Raw genomic sequence first — 15761 nt, 5'->3', positions numbered from 1 at the left:
ATCCGGTGCCAGAGAATTTGGCAACCAGCGGGGGCGGGATTCACGCCAGCCCCCACCGATTCTCCGACCCGTTGGGGGGTTGGAGAATCCCGCCCAAGGTCTGGATTCTCCGTCGGCGGGATGCTTCGTTTTGCCGGCAGCTCGGGGCTTTTCCGACGGTGTGGGGCTGCCCCACAATGGGAAACGCCATTGACGGGCCAACGTAACGGAGCATCCCGCCGGCGAGGTGAAATAGAAATGTGGCGCGGCGGGGCGGAGAATCCTTTCCCGATTCTCTTTGGATTTTCCGCCCATGTCACCGTTCTCTCTGATGGCAATTAAGGGGTGAAAATCGTCTCCATGGAGTCAAGACAGGTGGGGAGATTTAGGACATAGAATGAGCATGATCTCACTAAGTCATAGAACTTGAGAAAGTCTTATATCTATGTTCCTATGTTTTTATCACAACATCTTCAGCACAACCCACCAACATGAGCTGGGAAAGTTCAGAGCAGTTTCTTATAAAACTGTAAGCACAAAAGACTGTCTTATGTAATAAATGTTATACTGTATATAAAGCCATTGGCACTATATTGTTCTGTTTATTTCATTCATTAAGAAAAATGATTTATTCAACTGCTGCCAAAAAATTATAGGGTTTTCACAATTTTTAAACAAACCCAATCATACATGACATTGTGAAATATTCCCTATAGTTCATTCTCTAGAGCATGAAGGCCTGAATCCTCCATGAGACATGAAGCAATAAGTGCGATGCAGCTCTTAAAAAACAGCTATTTATCAGGACACAAAAACCTTCCATTTCAATGGTAACATTTTTTGCTTCTTCATTCTATTCTAGGTTTAACAATCTGGAATCACACTAGACTTCAGAAAATATGACAAAGTTTGGAAAATTAATATGCATTTTACAAACAACAGTTAATAATTAGTTAGGATTAAATATTTTCTGTTTAACATATCTTTAATTATATAAAGGATAAAGAAATGCAAAATAATGATTCCATGATTTCTTGAAATGCATTCCCAAAGCTCCCTTATGCATAGTGTGCATATTAATGTGATATCTATAAACATTCAATGCATTGTATGTGTATGCTGTGCGTGCAAGGCTCAGTAAGTCTTCATTTCAAGTTAGGTTAAGCCGTATAACATTTGAAATTGATTCCTCAAGCGGGTCTCTTTATTATTGGGCACACTGATTCTCCAAACAAGATTATTAATGCTGCAGAATTCCCTGCAGATGCACAATGGCTCATCAGTGAACATCTCCACTCCACCACCAGCCTCCCCCACCCCATCCCCAATTATTTCCATTAGAATCAAAAGTACAGATGCTAGAGCAGACAATTCTTTACGAGCTGATAGTGCTAGATAGACCATCTTCAGACCTGGGGATATACCCAACATATGTGTGCAAAGTGCTGGGATCGCCTTAAAGATACTTAAATCTGTTGGTCTTACCTGATGGTGTGCGCACGGCTTAGAATGTGGAAACAAATTAATTAGAGGTCTCTAATTGGCAACAGTAGCTTATGCATAACAGATTGAAGAGAGGGGAAAGAAACAGTGCACACAAGTACATTGTACTTAATAGATTTAGAATTTTAAAGAAACAAAGCAATGTAAAATATTGATTTATGATTCCTTGAAATGAATTCCCAACGAGCATCACATTTTTGCTGGGAACAATTGCTCATGGAATCATACTTTGTGAACTATTCCCTTACCTTCTCATCTAAAGCTTTATGGTGCTCAAAAAGTGACTTTAATGCTTTCAAAACCTCAACTTCACTGGAAACCCCTGAAGGGGACTGAGCTTGCCGCTTCACCACTGTCATTCTCAGTGATCGTTCATGTCTTGACACAAGGCATTCCAAATGTTCCAACAAGAGCTGAAAGAAATTATATCAAAATTATACCTACTAAATCTTTAGTTAAAAAGCATTCTTCAATTTGATTATAACTACAATATACATAAATCACAAAAAATGTTATATTTGTCTTGTCCACCTTAACACTTTAAAAAAATGTCATTTATCTCCTTGATATATTTGTCACCTACTTACATAATTTGATATTCTCAATAAATGCGATAATATTTCTCTCTTCTGATTCACTTAACGATAGCATGAACAGACCTCATCTGACACTTGTCCTCCAGAATAAGCTTACATAATTTATTGATCCTCATCTTCTGCTTACTACTGCCAAACTAGTTCGCAATCCAGATATTTAAGTTACCATTAATTCCATCATATCTAGAACTTCATAAAATTCCTTCACAAAATCTAGTAAATTACAGAGGTTCTACACTAACTTCATCGGGATGCTGGCAGAATCCTAAAGAAAATGAAGTCTATATCGCTACTTCTATCTGCCCTTTACTAGACAGGTAGTGAGATTGAGCAGAGGATTGGATGTTGGATATGGGAGAGCAACAAGATCGGAAATCAGGTTGATATTGACTGTTTCACATCAAACCAATCTTGTAATGGTAATTGTTTTCTTCGTTGGTATGAAAAGGACAATTATCTGTTGGATGTGTGTGCACTTCTTGACTGCCATATTAGGGCTTAATAGGTCAGCTGGTGCCTGACGATATGCTCTACAAGGCCAGATTTGTACATCAGAGAGATCATAAAAGAATGGATAAAGGAAAAGGCACAGATACCCTGACTGGGTCATGGAGAGTGTATAAGAATGAAACACGGAAACAAATACAGGCAACATGTAGGTATGTTCCACTGCAGAAAAATATGAAATAGGCAGTGAGTAAAGTGCGAAAGAGAGCTTGGGTCACATTTCTAACAGGTTTTTCAAAGTGAATCAGTGAATGTGATTTGTGCCAAGAGCCTAGCGAGAAACATGAGTTGTTTACAAAAAGTATCAAAGGATAATCCAAGAAACTACAGACCTCTGACTTGACATTCTGTAGTCAGTACAACATCCTGAAAGGGAGAACAGTGAGGTTTCAGGACAAACATGTTAGATAATGTGGCATTATCAAGGCCAGAATGATCTCCTGAACTAGTTTCAATTAGCTAAGATCATAAGATATAGGAGTAAGGAGTCGGCAATTCGACCCACTGAGCCTGTTCCGCCATTCAATAAGATCATGGTCGGAGAAGAATTGCCCTGATTTCTTTCCCCTAAGTTGGCCGGGAATTTTATCTGCTCCTTTTTCTCTCCCAGGAGATGAATTGGCTTTCACGTGGGATGTGGAGTCAATCGATATTTAATAATCTTTCACAAGATAATGCAATTGTGATGAACTCAGACTTTTTCTGTCATTTTTCACATGTTCAGAGAAGAAATAAATCAACATGGCATTACAAGTGGTAGATTTTAACTGACAAATCTACTGCCGCTCTTTCTATAACAGCACAGGCACTGAGAATGCCTTAGGTATCGGAGGCCCAAGGTCCTTCAGGGGTTACATTCAACTCCTCTAATAACTTTCAGCAGAGGTCCAATTCAGTCCAATGATCATTAATTACATACATCTTAACTGATAAAGTAATTAGCATGGATGGCAATGAAAAAACTGTGCTACGTTAAAACCTAGCATGTAAAAACATCAAGCTGATTCTTCGGACCAAGACATTGGTTTATGTGGCAAGTAAGTGACAGGAATAACAATGTTTTTAGTAATATGGCACACTAATGCAATAGTCTTAATGTGAGAATGGATGCTTAATGCAGATGGACTGGCCGATCTTCACATTATAAGATGCATAAACCTGAGGCCTGTCATGATATTCAAACACACATCACAACACACACATCATGATAGACAGACCAACAGACCAATTAGCACACATAACACGACAGCCAATCACAGACAAAAGCAGACACAGTATAAGACAAGAAACGTGACACCTGCTGGCCAGTCCATCTGGAGACAGGACAAGGCCAGGACCTCATTAACAAGACACTCACACAGTCACCATGTGCTGAGTACCAAGTCAGATGCGTAAATAACTAGTTGGAATAAAACTGCGTTGTACCAATCGCAACCGTGTTGGTTCGTCTGTGCCTCAAGCACCCAACACCACATGGTACCAGTGAGTGAATCGATACTTACCGGCAAATCTGCCATCCTGAGGCATGGACACCCACAACAAACCGCAGCCGTTGCAAGTCGCTGGGAACCTGGGCAACAATTGGAAGCTCTTCAAGCAGCGATTCGAACTGTTCATGCGAGCCAACGAAAAACAGGGCACCTCGGACGAAACAAAGATTGCCATGCTCCTCACTACCGCAGGTCAGCACGCCATTGATGTATACAACTCATTGGTGTTCGCGGAAGGCGAGAACAAATCTAAATATGACACGGTCCTCCTCAAGCTCGACCAGCACTTCAACGTTGAGGTCAATGAAAGCTTTGAGAGGAAGATCTTTCAGCAGCGCCTACAAGGTAAGGATGAGCTCTTTCAGTCCTTCCTGACGCACCTCCGCATACTCGCGCAGTCCTGCGGTTACGGCACCACCTCTGAGTCCATGATCCGGGACCAGATCGTTTTTGGCGTTGCCTCCAGTGGCCTACGCCAGCAGCCTCTAAAAATTAAAGGCCTGACCTTAGCATCTGCAGTTGAAGCCTGTGTCCTGCATGAAAATGCGACCAGGCGCTACGCCCAATTTCAGGCGACCGAATCGGCACGGAGGGGGTCCCAAGCGATCGAATCGGCAAGCCAGGCCGCCGACGAGGCCGAACGCATCCAGGCAATCGAGTTTCTCCCGGCCCGCGGCCCGGACAAGGGCGGCCGTTTCGCGCGCTTTTTGAGGCCTCCCGCGTTTGTGCGCGCCAAAACCTACGGCAACACTGAGGGACGTGCTGCGCAGGCGCAACCGACGCAAGACCGAACTGCACATGCGCAGTGGCATAACGAACGCCATGACGTCATGACGTGCGGCAACTGTGGAGCTGCACATTTAAAAGGGCAATGTCCTGCAAAAACCCGACAATGCCTACGCTGTGGCAAGATGGGCCACTACGCTGCCTACTGTCGAGCGGCTTAACCTGTGGATCTTCCACATCTCCGACAACCTCGCAGCCACTTGCGGACCATCCAGCCTCCACATCACAACATCCAAACCGACGACACAGATGACCAAGACGCCTTCCGGGTTGCGGTCATTGATGTGAACCGGGTCAACACCATCAATCCGGCTGATGAATGGTGTGCCACCCTGATGGTCAACCGATCGCTGATCACTTTCCGCCTGGACACTGGCGCCTCCGCCAACCTCATAGCATGGTCAGCATTCTATGCCATGATGGTCAGACCAGCAATCCAGCCATCCCTGTGTAAGATGGTCGACTACAATGGGAACGTTATCCCGGCCATGGGATCCTGCCAGCTCCAGGTGACACACAAAACACACACGGCCACACTCTCGTTCGAGATAGTTGGCTCATCGAAGGGCTCCCTGCTGGGCGCACAGGCATGTAAGGCTCTCCACCTTGTGCAACAAATTCTCTCTCTCTCTCCAGACGGCACGTCTGACTTCCCGGATGCAGAGTTCAACGAACAGCTCCAATCGCTCCTCGCCCACAACCAGGTGGCATTCGAAGGCATGGGAACACTGCCATACACCTACCGAATTCGCCTCAAACCGGACGCCATCCCGGTCGTTCACGTACCTCGCAGGGTTCTTGCGCCACTTAAAGACTGCCTCAAGCTGCAGCTGCAGCATCTCCAGGACAAAGGGGTCCTATCCAGGGTCACGGAGCCCACGCCATGGGTCAGCTCCATGGTGTGTGTCAAGAAGCCCTCTGGCGAGCTCCGCATCTGTATAGACCCCAAAGACCTCAATAATAACATTATGTGGGAACATTATCCCATACCCAAACGGGAGGAGATCACCAGTGAAATGGCCCAAGCGAAGATATTCACGAAACTGGATGCTTCTAAAGGATTTTGGCAGATCCAACTGGACCCGTCCAGCCGAAAGCTATGTACCTTCAACACCCCTTTCGGCAGATTCTGCTACAACCGGATGCCATTTGGCATCATCTCGGCATCCGAGGTCTTCCACAGAATCATGGAGCAGATGATGGAAGGCATCGCAGGGGTGCGTGTATATGTGGACGATGTCATCATCTGGTCCACCACACCGCAGGAGCACATATATCGTCTCCAACGCGTTTTTGCCCGCATACGGGAAAACGGCCTGCGCCTCAACCGAGCCAAGTGTGCCTTTGGCCAGACCGAATTGAAGTTCCTGGGGGACCATATCTCCCGGTCAGGGGTCCGTCCGGATGCAGACAAGGTGAGTGCCATCACAGCCATGCCGCAGCCGGCCGACAAGAAGGCTGTCCTACGCTTCCTTGGAATGGTCAACTTCCTAGGGAAATTCATTCCCAACCTTGCCTCCCACACAACGACTCTGCGCCACCTCGTCAAAAAATCTACAGAGTTCCAGTGGCAACACACACACCAGCTGGAATGGGAGGAGCTCAAACGCAAACTCACCACGGCACCAGTGTTGGCGTTCTTCGACACGTCTCGTCCCACCAAAATCTCAACTGATGCCAGCCAATCCGGCATTGGAGCAGTGCTCCTGCAGAGGGATGACACGTCGTCATGGGCCCCGGTTGCCTATGCATCGCGGGCCATGGCCCCCACAGAGCAGCGCTACGCGCAAATCGAAAAAGAATGCCTGGGCTTGCTAACCGGTTTAGACAAGTTCCACGATTACGTCTATGGTCTTCCACGGCTCACGGTCGAAACTGACCACCGCCCCCTAGTCAGCATAATAAACAAGGACCTGAACGAGATGACCCCTCGCCTCCAGCGCATCCTACTTAAACTCAGGAGGTACGACTTCCAACTGGTCTACACTCCAGGGAAGGACCTCATCGTGGCGGATGCCCTATCCAGAGCAGTGAGCACGCCGCCAGATGCGGAGGGGTTCGTATGTCAGGTCGAGGCACAGGTGGCCTTGACAGCGGCAAATCTGCCGGCTGACGACTCCAGTCTGGCCCGCATCTGCCGAGAGACAGCGGCCGACCCCCTTTTACAGCGAGTGATGCGCCACATGACGGGAGGATGGCTCAAAGGGCAGTGCCCGCAGTTCTATAATGTATGAGACGACCTAGCCATCATTGATGGGATCCTTCTGAAGCTGTACCGGATTGTGATTCCGCACAGTATGCGCCAGCTGGTTCTCGATCAAATACACGAAGGCCACTTGGGGGTCGAGAAGTGCAGACGGAGGGCCCGAGAGGCGGTATACTGGCCGGGCATCAGTGACGATATTGCCAACATGGTGATCAACTGTACAACTTGCCAAAGGTTTCAGCCGGCGCAACCTCCTGAGACGCTTCTGCCCCATGAGCTGGTGACGTCCCCCTGGGCGAAGGTGGGTGTCGACCTATTTCACGCGCTTGGCATGGAATATGTTATCATAGTGGACTACTTCTCCAATTACCCAGAAGTCATACGCCTGCACGATCTCACGTCGTCTGCTGTCATCAGGGCCTGCAAAGACACCTTTGCTCGCCACGGCATTCCGATGACTGTCATGTCGGACAATGGGCCCTGTTTTGCCAGCCATGAATGGTCGTCCTTTGCGGCCTCGTATGGCTTCACACACGTGACGTCCAGCCCTCTGCATCCCCAGTCCAATGGAAAGGCGGAGAAAGGCGTTCACATTGCCAAGCGGCTCCTCTGCAAGGCTGCTGCTGCCGGATTGGACTTTCACCTCGCCCTGCTGGCCTATCGCTCGGCCCCGCTAGCCACGGGTCTCTCGCCAGCACAGCTGCTGATGGGTCGCGCCCTCAGAACCACTGTGCCTTCCATCCTGGCACCAACAGTAGACCATGCGCCAGTTCTGCATAGGATGCAACTGCAGCGCGATCGCCAGAAGATATCGTACGACACAAGGGCAACTCATCTTCCCTCCCTGGCCCCTGGAGACAACGTCCGCATTCACCTACCATACGGTGGCTGGTCAGCACCTGCCGAAGTTCTCCGACGCGTGGCTCCCCGCTCGTACCTGGTACGCATGCCGGATGGATCCGTGCTTAGGCGCAATCGCCGAGCCCTTCGCCTACTTCCACGCTTGCAACGGAACCATACACAGACGCTGTGTCCTCCACTGGTTCCTGATAGCGACTTCGTGGAGCTGCCATATACCATGTCCCTTCTGTCGCCGCCCGTGGCCAGGCTCGCACCTCAGCCGGTGGTTCTCGACCCACCCTTGAGGCGGTCAACCCGCATTTGTTGCCCACCTACTAGACTGGACTTATGAGACTGTTCACACGTCACATTTTAGCAACTACTGTATTGTAACATGTCACTGTTTTATTGTTCCAGGCCTCGTTTGATCGGTCCAAATTTCAACGTTCTTCTTCTTTTGTTATGGTACAACCTCGTTAGCATGTCACACCTGACATCGCCCCTTGTATATAGTTACGCCACATGTACATGCTGTAAATATCACGCACACACACCTTTAGCTGCACTCAGGACACATTATTTATAACCAGGTAGGCACATAATCTTGTAAAAAAGGGGGGATGTCATGATATTCAAACACACATCACAACACACACATCATGATAGACAGATCGACAGACCAATTAGCACACATAACACGACAGCCAATCACAGACAAGAGCAGACACAGTATAAGACAAGAAACACGACACCTGCTGGCCAGTCCATCTGGAGATGGGACAAGGCCAGGACCTCATTAACAAGACACTCACACAGTCACCACGTGCTGAGTACCAAGTCAGATGTGTAAATAACTAGTTGGAATAAAACTGCGTTGTACCAATCGAAACCGTGTTGGTTCGTCTGTACCTCAGAGCACCCAACACCACAAGGCCTACAACACATTTAAGATACCTAGTATATCACAATGTCATCAAACTGTGTCAGGTACTGGGACCCTATGCATAAACAGTGCAAGATAAAGGAGCTGAACGCCAGAGATGAGGTGAGAAAGAATGCCCTTGACATCAAGGAAGCATTTGACCGAGTATTTCATCAAGGCACCCCAGCAAAACTGGAGACAATGGGAATCAGGTAGAAAACTGTCCGCTGGTTGGAGTCATACCTAGCACAAAGGTAGATGGTTGTGGTGGTTGGAGGTCAATCATCTCAGCTCCAGGACATCACTAAAGGAGTTCCTCAGTGTCGTAGGCCCAACCATGTTCAGCTGTTTTACCAATGACCTTTCTTCCATCATGAGGTGAGAAGTGGGGATGTTCGCTGATGACTGCACAATGTTGAGAAACATTTGCAACTCCTCAGATAATGAAGCAGTCCATGTCCAAATGCATCAAGACCTGAGTAATATCCAGGTTTGGACCGACAAGTGGTAAGTAACATTTGTGCCACACAAGTATCAGGCAATGAACATCTCCAACAAGGGAAGATCTATCACGCCTTGACATTCAATGGCATTGGCATTGCTGAATGCCCCACTATCAACATCCTGGGGGTTACTATTGACCAGAAACTGAACTGGACTAGACATACAAATACTATGGCAACGAGAGCAGGTCAAAGGCTAGAAACCCTGTGGTGGATACTCACCTCCTGACTCCCCAAAGCCTGTCCACCATTTACAAGGCACAAATCAGGAGTTGACTGGGATACTCTCCATTCATCTGGATGAATGAAGCTCCAACAACACTCAAGAAGCTCGACAAGACCCAAGACAAAGCAGCCCGCTTGATTGCTACCCCCTCCACAAAACATTCAATCTTTCCACTACCGACGAACAGTGGCAGCTGTGTGTACATCTACAAGATGCACTGCAGGAACTTACCAAGGTTCCTTAGGCAGCACCTTCCAAACCCATGATGACTACCATCTAGAAGGACAAGAACAGCAGATACCTGGAAACCACGACACCTGGAAGTTCCCCTCCAAGCCACTCACTATCGTAGAATCATAGAATCCCTACAGTGCAGAAGAAGGTCATTCAGCCCATCGAGTCTGCACCAACCATTTGAAAGACCACCCAACATAGATCTAATCCCCGCGCTATCCTGTAACCCCACATTACCTTTGGACACTTAGGGGCAATTAAGCATGGTCAATCCACCTAACCTGCACATCCTTGGACTGTGGATTGAAACCAGACTGTGGGATGAAGACACCCACGCAGGTACAGAGTGAATGTGCAAACTCCACACAGACAGTCACCCGAGGTCGCTATTGAATCCGGGTCCCTGGTGCTGTGAGACAACAGTGATAGCCACTGTGCCATTGTGCTTCCCCGAACTGAAAACAATGGAAATATTTTGCTGTTCCTTCGCAGTCGCTGGGTCAAAATCCTGGAACTCGCTCCCTAACAACACTGCGGATGTACCTTTACCTCAGGAACAGCAGTGGTTCAAGATGGCAGTGCACCGCCACCATCTTCTTCAGAGCAACAAGGGATGGGCACTGTTGTGTTTTGGAGATGTGACACAATAAAGTACGGAGGTTTAAAATCACAGAGCTTTATTCACAGTGTGTTATCTCTTACATGGCAGTTCTTCTCTCTGTTTTAAGACTTATGACGTCACTTCCGGCAAATAGATTAATACTACAGAGCTTCACTAGAACTAAGAAAAATTAATGCAAATACATAATATTTCTTCCTCCCCTGAATTGAACGTCCCCAAGATCAACATGAACAACAGTCAATAAGTCTGATGATCTGGAGGTTGTCGCTCTCAGAATAGTTGACGGCGAACCTCTGGTGTTTCCTCTTCACACTGGTGGTCACCTTTGGTATTTATGTCTTTGCACTAATGTAATCGGTGTTTGGTTTAACAGGCATTGACATAGGAACTACAGGTTGCCCCTATTTTTGATCAGAAGTTGAGCTGTTGCTTTCCTCAACAGTACCTGTTAGTGTCAGGGTTGTAGGAAAGATCAAGTCATGACTTTGTAGGGTTAGACTTGGATTTTCCACAACACTGGTTCCATTCTTCCAGCCAGCAACTGGTCTGCATGTCTCCTCCAGATAACATCAACTGTGGTCTGGACAGTATGAAAAACAAGTCCAAACTGTGCAAAGGTTGTGGCAGGAACCCATTTCTCCACTGTGGAGTAATTCTTAGCCAAAACCCTTGTTCTTGATGGAAAATTCTATGCTTTGCCTTGCTTTCCCACCATCCATTTGTACTTGCGATTGCTGTTGTACGATCTCTTTAGTTTTAGAAGGTTTCAACAGGTCAAACGTGGAACGCAGTTGTCTTTTATCGTTAGTAATGCAGGAGAGTCTTGGTTGTGGAATGTGTGGTATTCTCATGCACCAACAGGAACTTAAGACATTTGAACAGCGAACCTTGTTCCCTGATTTCGCTCAATGGCATGCTGGCCGTCATAGCGAGAGGATTTAAGTATAGGAGTAGGGATGTCTTGCTGCAGTTATACAGGGCCTTGGTGAGGCCATACCTTGAGTATTGTGTGAAGTTTTGATCTCCTAGTTTGAGGAAGGACATTCTTGCTGTTGAGGGTGTCCAGTGAAGGTTCATCAGACTTATTCCCTAGGTGGCGGGACTGACATATGAAGAAAGACTGGATTGACTGGGCTTGTGCCCACTGGAGTTTAGAAGAATGAGAGGGGATCTCATAGGAACATATAAATTCCTGATGGGACTGGACAGGCTAAATGCGGGAAGAATTTTCCCAATGTTGGGGATGACCAGAACTGGGGGTCACAGACTAAGAATAAGGGGTAAGCCACTCAGGACTGAGATGAGGAAGAACTTCTTCTCTCAGAGAGTTGTGAACTTGTGGAATTCTCTCCAACAGAAAGCTGTTGGGGCCGGTTTGTTGGATATATTCAAGAGGGAGCTGGACCTGGCCCATTTCAGCTAAAGGGATCAAAGGGTAAGGAGAGAAAGCAGGAGTGGGATATTGAATTTGCACGATTAACCATGATCATTTTAAATGGTGATGCAGGCTCGAAGGGCCGAATGGCCTACTCCTGCACCTATTTTCTATGCTTCTAGCTTGCCTGTCTGCTGAGTGCTCGCTCACACCCATCACCTGCACGAGTGTGCCGGGGGAGGGGAGAGGGGGGTGTGGGGGGAGGGGGGGGGCGATACAGGTGGTGGTACAGGACCGCCTGTCTGGGAAGATGGGGCAAGGGTTTGGAGGTCGGCCCACATTGTGGACGAAAGTGACAGAGGTGTCATCCTGGTTGTGGTGAAGGTTTTTTAATTTATAATTTATAATAAAATTGTCCACTACTGTCCTACTCTCCCGATGGTGCCGCCCCACTCTCCCCACCACTGACACAACCTCCCCCCAAACCCTCCCGCCACCACGCACACTCCCCCCAGCTACCCCCTTCCCCTCCCCTCCCCAGTACCCTCTCAGTGATACTTGACCTGCTTAACCTTCCTTGATCTACTGCTGCGTCTAGCTTTTCCCCAGAATGTACATCAGAGGTGGAGACAGCCTGCTATCATGTCCTGTGGCCTTTGATGCCTCATCTGGGGTCTCTGGGGCCGGATAGTCCTGGCGCACTTCATGGTGGCACATGCACAGCCGTGCCAACATGTTCCAGGTGCTGGCTGCGAGATGCCATGTCATCAGTGGAACTGGTGGCCACCGTCATCACTCCATAGGACAGGTCCAGGTTGGCATCCAGCGACCCCTGCTCCCGGTCGGTGTCCATAGGGCACTGGGGTTCACCTCTGGATGGAGGGGCAGTTGGACTGAGCCCCGACTGCCCCTACGTCATCTGACTCTGCCTGACCTGGCGACTCCCCAATGTCTGCACCATGGTGTCGATGCCTTCGGCGATGTTCCTTGGCGATTAGGACGTGCTCTGCAGCGCCTCAGCAATGCTCACCTGCAACTGGAACAAGCTCCACAGCGCCTCAGCTATACCCATCTGAGACTGGCACATGTCCCGCAGTGCCTCATCAAGGTCCGCCTGGTACTGGGTCACGTCCACCAACAAGTCGGGCCGTCTACCGAGGCCCTGGGCCATGGCTGTCACTGACAGAGCCACGTCTTGGACACCTCAACTCATGCTGCCGATGTCATGCACCAGGCTCTCCACTGCGGTCGCCACCCTAGCAGTGTTGGCCTTGGTGCCACGCACTTCTGGCTCCAACTCCAGCGCTGTAGCCTCTGGGATGTCTCCAATTGGCTATGGACCTGCTGGAGTGTCACTGACATTCTCCCATCTGAATATCAAGATCGCACCATAATATCTGCATCAGTTTCAGGTAAATCTGTACCAGAGGCTCAGCATCAGGCTGAGACCCAGTTGTGATCCAGCAGACCTCCGACTGCTTTCTCGCCTGGGCTTTCCTGCCTATACCTGATGTGCATCTCCAACTGTGTGGTGCTCAACAGAATGTGCCCCAGAAGCCTGACCACTATCTTTGCCCACCGAGATGCATGTCTCTGCACTAGTGGAGGGTGGAGATGACAGCTGTGATGCATCTATGGTGGCATCCTTGGTGCTCTCCTGCAAGGTGTTCTCATGGGAAGCTCGGACGGGGAGGGGGGGGGGGGACTGCTCTGGATGGGCTGGTACCATCGGCTGGAGGTCCTTTGGGAGAATGGACATGTGGTCAGTGGGAGGGATGGGTCATTCTGAATTAACATTAACGATTCACATTTGACGATCCATCTGGGTGGGGCGCAGTGGATCCACAACCTCTGCGGTGTTAATCGACTTTCGCGTTGGTGACCGCTCTGTCTTCAGCCACTCCCGTAACTTCGAGGACCAGTTCCTCGAAGGTGGTGAGGATTCTGATGTCCAGCATCCCGCTGCCCCTCTGGGCCCACATGACGGTTGTGGGACAATTTCTCTTGTGGCGACACAGGGAGGGCATCATTAGCCGCATGTGTGGTCTACCGCAGGGGGGAGTGGGTTGGAGGAAAGGTTTTGCGGGGTGGGGTTGTGGAGGAGGGTTTGGTGGAGGTGTTTGAGTGGGGGGTGAAAGAAGGTTTTCGGGAGGGGGGGGCGGCATGGGTGGCCCAGGGCACGGTGTTGGGCAGACCGGTGCCAGATGCATTCTCTAGTGGGGGGGGGGGGGGGGGGGAATTACTTGCCTACTCACCCGTGCGGCCCATTGTAGTCGTTCATCTTTTGCCACTGGGTGCCGGTCTTTCTGACGACGCTGCCCGAGCTGACAGCCAATGCCACCTCCTCCCAGGTAGCCCTGTGGCTTACCCTCCTGGACCTTCAGGAGGCAAAGGATATCCCTCCTGGCCTCGACCGCCTCTTGAAGCCTCCCTCAGTCTGCATCCCTGAATCATGGAGCCAGTCATCTCAGCGTCTTGTCTGCAGGCTGAGTGGGGTTGGCTGTGCAGGAGCAGTTTATGTGCTGGTCAATCCTGTTAGCTGGGGGACTGGCGAACGTAGTCCCTGTGAATTGGCTGACAAAGCCTTGATTTGCGACCTGAAGCCCGTGGGGCCTTCTTAAGTGGGCTAATTAACGTTGGATTGCGGTGGGGGTCTCACCAGGCCAAGCGCTGGGAAGCTCACAGCAGTTCACGCGCATTACATCACTTTTTCATTGAATTATGCCCTTAGTCACTGCGAAGCACCATAATTGCTGAGCACCTGTTTGGAATGGATGCACTGATGTGGTTTCGGGGGTGGGTGGGGGACTGTTAGCTGTACAATGCTTTCAGTTGAATGATCCTTTCGCTTATATAGACCATCCTTCGTTACGTGATTGGCTTTTTTTGGCCTTTAAATGCTTAATTTCTCAACAACAACAACCTGCACTTAATGGTCTTTAATATAGACAGTTAAGGCACTTCAGAGGCAGGAATATCCTGTCCAGTAAATGGCTTTGGCAAAACAAATGGTAGCAATAATTTGGCACATGCAGTTTACTGGCTAGGTTTAACTGAGGCTGAGCCTCCAAATTATGGTGGCTCTTCTGTGACCTTTGAGTTTTGCATTGTAAGACTCCTGTGCATGAGTCAATCACATCCAAGACAATGATAGCTCACTTTTGTTGCTGCTTTGAACTATCTTTCAGTCTATTCTTGAGGGGAGGCTGAAGAAGTGACCAGCAAAGCCTTGAATTTTGAGCCTTCTGTCCATTACCTCTTGCCAATAAAACTGCCATTTCTCTCTTACGATCATATCTTTCTACAGCATTTTTGAGTTCATTTTCCTTGCTTTCTAATAGCAGTTCGCCCCTGACTTAGAAGGTTAATTCAACTCCCTTTTTCTTGGCTGGTGCACTGTTAAATTTGAGAAAACATTTTAGCCACAGACTGAATGTGTGTAAACATTGGAAATAAATTCCCATGAAACTGTTAATTTTCCATCACCCCAAATACACAGCAGCAGCAGCAATTTCCAGACTATACATCACTAACTTACTCTTGTATTGTTCCTCTCAGCTTTAAGTTCAGAAATTTCCTCTTCTTTTTCCAACAGCTGTTCTCTGCAAGCATTTAACTCCTTTGTCAGTGCAGCAAACTCCTGTTAAGGGATACATTAAGATATTAATCCATGGCTGAGTTCAATGCAAATCTAATGCAACAGGAAATTGAATGTACAGATGAATTACAATAGATATGGCTTACACTTTTATGACTTTTTCAGAAGGGTATTAAGAACATGAGAAATAGGAGAAGGTATAGGTCATATGACTCCTCGAGCAATTTAATAAAATCATGGCTGATCCTCAACCTCAATTCCACTTTCTTGCCCAATCCCCATTACCCTTGATCCTTTAGAGTTCAAAATGGCATCAGCATTGAATATCCGCAGCGCTCTAGGACAGAGAATTGCAAAGAATTCACCAACCCTTT

General features: G+C 48.4%; 1 protein-coding gene across 6 annotated transcripts in view; it reads right to left on the bottom strand.

Annotated features, from left to right (window-relative positions):
• The window catches only part of ppfia2 (PTPRF interacting protein alpha 2), a 645248-nt gene that overhangs the window by 355286 nt on the left and 274201 nt on the right, over positions 1 to 15761 (bottom strand). For all 6 annotated transcript variants that reach the window (XM_072485153.1, XM_072485152.1, XM_072485156.1 and 3 more), the window contains 2 exons: positions 15328 to 15429; positions 1731 to 1895 (listed from right to left, as the gene is read on the bottom strand). In XM_072485153.1, the coding sequence (XP_072341254.1) occupies positions 1731 to 1895; positions 15328 to 15429 (267 nt within the window). The remainder of the gene's footprint in view (positions 1 to 1730; positions 1896 to 15327; positions 15430 to 15761) is intronic.

Source organism: Scyliorhinus torazame, chromosome 19, assembly GCF_047496885.1.
Source record: "Scyliorhinus torazame isolate Kashiwa2021f chromosome 19, sScyTor2.1, whole genome shotgun sequence".
NCBI classification, from domain to species: Eukaryota; Metazoa; Chordata; class Chondrichthyes; order Carcharhiniformes; family Scyliorhinidae; genus Scyliorhinus; species Scyliorhinus torazame.
Note: the sequence above shows the minus strand (reverse complement) of the source record. Positions and strands in the feature narration are given on the sequence as shown.